This window comes from Colletotrichum abscissum (genome assembly GCF_030869225.1).
Source record: "Colletotrichum abscissum strain IMI 504890 chromosome Unknown Scaffold_27.1, whole genome shotgun sequence".
Lineage (NCBI taxonomy): Eukaryota > Fungi > Ascomycota > Sordariomycetes > Glomerellales > Glomerellaceae > Colletotrichum > Colletotrichum abscissum.
Genome location: NW_026850176.1, coordinates 694133 through 700287, shown reverse-complemented (window position 1 = coordinate 700287; position 6155 = coordinate 694133). Strand labels below are relative to the sequence as shown.

The window sequence follows — 6155 nt, the reverse complement described above, 5'->3', positions numbered from 1 at the left end:
CTCAACTACGGGCCCTGTTTTCAAAACGTGACGTCCATATCAACTCATCAGAACTCATGTATCAGCAAGATTCGCATTCCCGATACGAAGTCAAAGATGCCGGCAAACTTTGAGTATCCTCACATTACTAGAACAAGAAGAAAGAGAAAACTCGCACACCAATGGCCGTAGACATTGACTGAACCCCCCATTTGCTTTTATACCACCCTTCAATTTTTGTCCAATCCACACGCATCCCAGGGTCCACCCACGTCCCAGGTTCCAAACAATAACCCAGGCGTTCAAAGGGGCTCATTCATAAGAGATGGAGCTCTTCGCAGTCAGCCCTTCTTCGAGCTGCGTGTCGGTGCGATGGTGCTTGGGCGGCCTCTTGCGCAGTTTATTCGGTGATCGCGAAACAGACGAGGAGAAGCTGACGCGGAGCTTCAGTCACCACGCGTTGCGGTCCCAGTTGGGATCTGTCCCAAAATCACGTCAGTTCATGCCTTCTACGCCTCGATATCGTTGCAATCCACCCCGATAGCCAAGCGCAGCATCACCAAAGACTGTGCGTAGATAATCACAAGCCAGAAAGCCAGCCCTTACCTTGAACAAAAGCGGCCAAGACCTTGCTGCCCGTCTGCAGAAGCGGGTGTCCGACGACGATGCGCAAGAACTTTTCGAGGCCGGCGCGGCGGCCCTCGATGACGTCGTCGCTGAAGCGGTTCGTAAACACCTTGCCGGGCAAGGGCGGGATGGTGACGCGGGCGCTCTCGCGCTCGAGGATGTCGCGGAAGTACTCAAAGTCGGAGTAGCGGCGGCGCACGCTCGAGGCGCGGAGCTTGAAGGCGGGGATGTTGGTGCGGCAGACAATCTCGTAGTCGGTGTACATGCTGCGGCCCATGCCGTGGGTTCTGGGGTTGCGGACCTAGAGGGGAAAGGAGGTTTGTTAGATTGTGTGAACTAGATCCCTTGCTTCTGGGCGCATGCGACAATGGCCGGGCAGGCGAGCCGTGGGAAGGGCGAATAGAGAGCATTGGAGAGGGATTATCGTGACAGGCTAGAGAGGACCGGGGGTTGCGCTGCAGCTGTGGAAAGCTTGCTGGACGTTTCTCACCTCGATCTCGAGAAAGTTCTCCGGCGGGCCGTAGATTTCGTCAAAAGACTGTTGTCGGTTATCCGGCATTGCCTGCATGATGGGCCGGTGAAAGCGCGGCGAGGCCTGTGATCCGGTCGGGGAGGTGGGAGAAGTGGGCTCAGCGCTGGGAGCGCGAGCGGCGTTCTGGCTTCCGGAATCCGTTTTGGCGGCTTTGTCCTCGGTGGGAAGAGGGGAGTTGCGGTCGGCGAGGCGGCTGTTTGTTTCTCACGTTCTTTCGCGCGAGGGATGGGCGGGGGAGAGGGCGTGGAGTCTGTCGTCGAGGTACGGTATGCGCAAGCGCGATATCGGGTTCGGTGGAAACGGCTGCTCTCTTCTGTGCTGACTGCTGTTCCGGGATACCCTGCTCCTTCTCTTTCCTGTAGCTATTGTCTGCTACGAACCGGTGAGACTTGTCGTGTGACTGGGACCTTTGTTCCGAGGCGAGGCGATGTGAGGTGAAGTTGGGTTGTTCGTTGTGGGAAAAAATGTCGAGGTGGGAGGGAGGTGGGGGAATCAAGGCGGGTGCGAAGTGCGGCCGATTACGACAAAAATGGGTGGCAGCAATCAAGCAGTGTGCGGCGTGGTTTACCTTGGTCCTTGGGTGCCTGTCACCTTACTGTAGCTGGTGGAATTGCGGGGGAGCGATATGACGAACGCCAGTCCCGGCCGCTGCCGCAACAGACCGGTTTGCTTGATTATTGGGAGGAGGAGGCTGAGCCGATGCGCCGTCTGAGGGTACGAGGTGGGGGGCACTTCCTCGTAACTGTGAGCGGTACGGACAGCGGTACGGGGTAGCGCTGCCCAATTGAGCAGGTGGGGGTGCCTTGTGGACCGGGACGTATTTCTGGAGTTCCCAAGTGCACAGCAAGTAAGGGTAAGTAACTACTCAGTTATACACACCACTTTCACTTCGATTGAACGAGTCTGGGTGTGTAGCAAGGAAAGTAAAACTGGACTGTTGGTTCAATGGTCTTCCTTTCTTTCCTCGCATTTTATAAGTTTCACAGGACTCCCTGGGTTCCAACCAAATCTCAAGCTGCTGTTGGAATTAAGGTTGGATTCGTGTTGCTAAAATAGATATCTTTTACCCCATTCAGCAGAACCCCAACTTTTCTGAACTACCTTTCTTTCTGCAGATCGCCCTCATTGTATCTTAGCCTCGTGTGCCATATTCGTCCACTCCTCGATGCTAGCATACAAATACATTCATTGACCACCAGCAGGTGCAGTGTGTATGTTGGACCACTGCTAAGGCACCCTGCTCACGTCTCGCGGCCAGTGGGCCTCGACCATTCCAGTCTTCCGGCGTCGGGATCACACTGCTCGCCGCAGCAGACGCCATAGACCGGTGGTAAATGGGTAGGATGATGCTGGGGCGACATGAGTCCTCTGAAAATAAGCAACCAGTAAACGCCGAGTTCTCACCTCCAAGCCAATCCTCTATTCGTGTTTGTACACTGAATCCGCCACGTTCCCGAAGCCTGGTTCTGACAGCTTCAGCTTCAGTAACCTCCTCCAGCCGAAGGAGTTCACGCCGTCATTTCATGTCCGAAATGCTCACGACCTCAGACTTTGGCATCTGAGACGTGCGTCTTGCCCGATCGATCCAGCCATCGTTGGCCCCTACCCGCTCACTTCTTGTCCGCAAATCTCTGGTGAATAGCACGGATCTGCTCCTCGACATTCAGGTTGTGCAGGTGGTTGATGTGAGCCTGGCTCTTGCCATCAGGATTACCATCGAAACTATGAATCGTGGCCTTTTTGCGCCGAGCAGCCTCTTCTTCCGACAGGGGTTGGCCGGTGACGCCGTCAAAGACGTCGCTTCTCTGACTGGCAAGTCGCTTCAAGTTGTTTGCGACATCCGCCGTGGACAAGTTGGTCGTGGAGTATCTAGCTTCTGCCTTTGCCTTTTGGTCCTTCCATTGAGGGTCCAGCAGTTCAACTACAGAAACTGTTAGCAAAATTCAAATTTCATTCTGCAAGGCAGATGTCAGGCTTACTCCTCATATGATCCTGCAGCTCATCCATGGGAATTTGCTGCTTGCAGTTCGGGCATAGTGCCATCTGGACACTCTGTTTGTTGGCCGCTCGTTGGAGTGCGCGGGGCACGTAGTTCTCTTTAATCTTCATCGGAGCAGTTCCGCCACGAGCTTCAGCGCGTGCTTGTTGTTCCCGGGCACGTGCCTCTGTCCTCTCCTGGATCCTCCGCTCTTCCTCCTCCTCTTCTGCTGATCGTCGCGGTGTGCCGTCTGGATATCCTTGGAAGCCTACTGGGGCTTGCGCCTGGAATTGCTGCTGCTGCTGCTGAGGCGCATAGCCAGTGTGAACTGGTAACGTCTGAGAGGTCTGGGGGTAGGCGTTGTACGAGGTCTCCTCATCGGGCATGGCCTCCTCAATGCGAAGATTGGTTAATGATGCCTTGTTCCTCTCCTCAAGGGAAGCGTATTGCAGTTCGGAAAGATTCGTCGGAGGCGGCAGGTTCGCGGACTCGTCGGCATCTGTGAAGACAATAGTCTCGACAACCACAAAGTCGTTCCAGTCGATCCGGGCAAACTCAAGCTTCTTCTTCTCGTCTTCCTCCTCTTTCTTTACCTTCTCAACTTCCTGGAACTTTGAGTACTCGGCACGTTGCTTCGCGCGGCTCAGAACATGGTACTTGTCGTCGATGTTTTGCTGGATATGGTTGATCCTCTCTTGCTCAATCTTGCCGCCTTCGCCACCCAAGCCGCTGGCTCTCAATAACGCTGTGTACTGGTCGACCTGATGTTGGAAAAAGTTGTGGAACGTGTGGTTCGGAATGAGGAATTGGAACTGGGGGTTGCCGGCCTCGCGTTGGGCGAGCTGGGTCATAAACTGGCGACCATTCTTCGCGACAAATAGGGCGGTCAATCGGATGACCTCGAGATCCTTCTGATTGATGCGCGGCATGCGGGCCGAGAACTGGAAATCGGGAGGCTTGGGCGGGCCTTGGGGCTTCTGCTCGACGGGTGCTGCTGCTTCGTTGGCGCGTCCTGCTGCGATGGCGGTGCCGCGGCCGGCCTTGATCTCATCAAGGCGCCACTGATAGAATGCATGGTATGCGTCGGTGTTGTTAAGGAAACTGAATTTGGGGTTGGAGCGCTCCTTTTCGCGAATTCTGTCCTCAAAGATGAGACCGTTTCGCGCAACGTAACCTGCCGTCTTTTCGAGAACATTACGAATCTCGCGAGGCGGCAGAACAACACCGGTAGGAGGCTTGAGTTCGTCCAACACGGCGGCGGCGTCGCCGTTCGTCGCAGTCGAGGCCATGTTGTGTGAGGAGGGCGCTCGCAGTTCGGAATGATGTCGTCAGGAGGCGGCGCGTTGGGTGGAAGTCGAAACGAAGGCAAAGCTCACCAGCCGCGTTCGTTAACTTTTTTCGGAGGTTCCCAGGCAACCTCGACGCCGAACCGGCTGGCAAGTATCTTAGTCAGCCGATTTTTGGGAGGACGCGGTGCACGGGCCATACTGGTTTCCACCTGCATATTCGTCGCATTTGGCCATCTTGGGTCCTGTGAACAACCTCAGGTGGCAGGTGGTTCTCCATGACACCTATCTTACCTTCATAGTGAACAATGTTGCTCATTATCTTCACCAAGGCCCATGGCGTGGCGGGGAATGTCCTCGTTTGAATTGCCCCGCTCCCATGGGTCACGAGTCCGAGTCTCGTGAAAAATCGCTAGTATCGTTATAGGTTACAACTGAGGGATAGTACGTAACAATGATCTAGTGATTTTCGTAGGCTCCCCGTGAGGGGGGCTGAGCTTTTGCATCTTTCTTCCAATGAATGATGGATGATGATATCTTTTGGTCTAGACTCTTCTTATCGATGTGGAAGTAAGTAGGTAAGTCTGTTGGTCCTCGGAGTGCCGTCAAGCTTCTCTCACTTACACCACGGCAGTGCGTTAACCACTTCTTCCGAACCCCCGGCCTTTCAAGAGTTTGGTTGACATCTTTTGCATGAACCAAGATCGATGGTCTTGAGTAAGTTCTGAGCCAATCATGATTTCTGCTTCTAGGAGTTGTCTCAAAGCGGGAAGCAAGGGATTGTCATCAGAGGCATATGTCTAAGAATGAAGGGATGCCGTTGAAGCTGCATTCCGATATCCCAAATTCCACCTGCTCACATACCTTGGCGAGGCATTGAACAGCCGCTCAACGCGTGCCACTCGCTCTCCAGCCCTTTGAGGCTCGAGCAAGGTGGCTTTATGATGTCTCGAGGCTGGCCAGTTATTCACCAGAGGCAGAAAGGCTAGTTGGTGGCCATGGCGATGTTTTCATCGCGTTCTGCATATGGGGGCTAAAATCGACGTCGAAACCTCCATATGCGGTGCGTAACACTGCTGCAATGGAAATAGATTGTGGGGCCATTTGGTGCAGTTGAGAAGGATAGGCCTAGGTGAAGTTGTGTGAGGTAGAGTTGCCTTATGTACGCCGTCTCTTTTTCAGCCGCATTGCACCGGTGCACAGGCCAGCGTCCATCAATAGTGGACATGGAGAGCATGGATGGGGTCCATGGCGCCAGTGCGTCTACGCCTAGGCGGATGAAAAGCTGAACTCTGTCAGTACCTAGTTGGGATAGGTACCTTAGGTATTTGAGGCCGGGCGCAGAAAGAACAATGGGCAGCCACAGCACGTCTCCCGCCGTCTACATTTGGCGCTAGAGGAGCACGGGTACGCGGCCGGAGCTAAGATAACGCAGCTCCAAAGCAGGTACTCCAAGACATTGGACGGGCTAAAATTTATTTTATCTCCAAGGTACGTTTATGGATAGCTCTCTCGTGTTAAGGACACTTGTCCAACAACAACCGTGTCTTCTTGTACGTTAGATCGAGGACAAGATCAATGGAGAGTATTGCGCTCTGACGGTTATGTGGAGGAACATCTAAACAATACCTACCTTACGGTGTAGGTATGAGTAGTTGGGGTCCAGGGCTTCGCTACCACCTCACATGCTGATTGACAATCAATCGGTACCACCGTGAAGCGCGTAAAGTGCTTCTGACCTCAGATTGGCAAA

At 54.1% G+C, this 6155-nt stretch overlaps 3 protein-coding genes across 3 annotated transcripts; all 3 read right to left on the bottom strand.

The window, feature by feature from the left end:
* Positions 1 to 127: 127 nt before the first annotated feature.
* Positions 128 to 235, bottom strand: CABS01_10663 (uncharacterized protein; the record flags this gene model as incomplete). The annotated part of the gene is made up of 1 exon (XM_060544018.1): positions 128 to 235. One exon carries the CDS (start codon positions 233 to 235, stop codon positions 128 to 130), a length of 108 nt encoding a protein of 35 aa, XP_060399220.1.
* A 194-nt stretch (positions 236 to 429) lies between these two features.
* Positions 430 to 1330, bottom strand: CABS01_10662 (sorting nexin-3; the record flags this gene model as incomplete). Its single annotated transcript, XM_060544017.1, has 3 exons — positions 430 to 458; positions 586 to 907; positions 1097 to 1330. Coding segments are annotated over 3 exons (585 nt in total), but the record flags the coding sequence as incomplete, so codon positions are not given.
* A 1418-nt stretch (positions 1331 to 2748) lies between these two features.
* Positions 2749 to 4405, bottom strand: CABS01_10661 (uncharacterized protein; the record flags this gene model as incomplete). The annotated part of the gene is made up of 2 exons (XM_060544016.1): positions 2749 to 3059; positions 3118 to 4405. 2 exons carry the CDS (start codon positions 4403 to 4405, stop codon positions 2749 to 2751), a joined length of 1599 nt encoding a protein of 532 aa, XP_060399218.1.
* Between the last annotated feature and the right edge of the window lie 1750 nt (positions 4406 to 6155).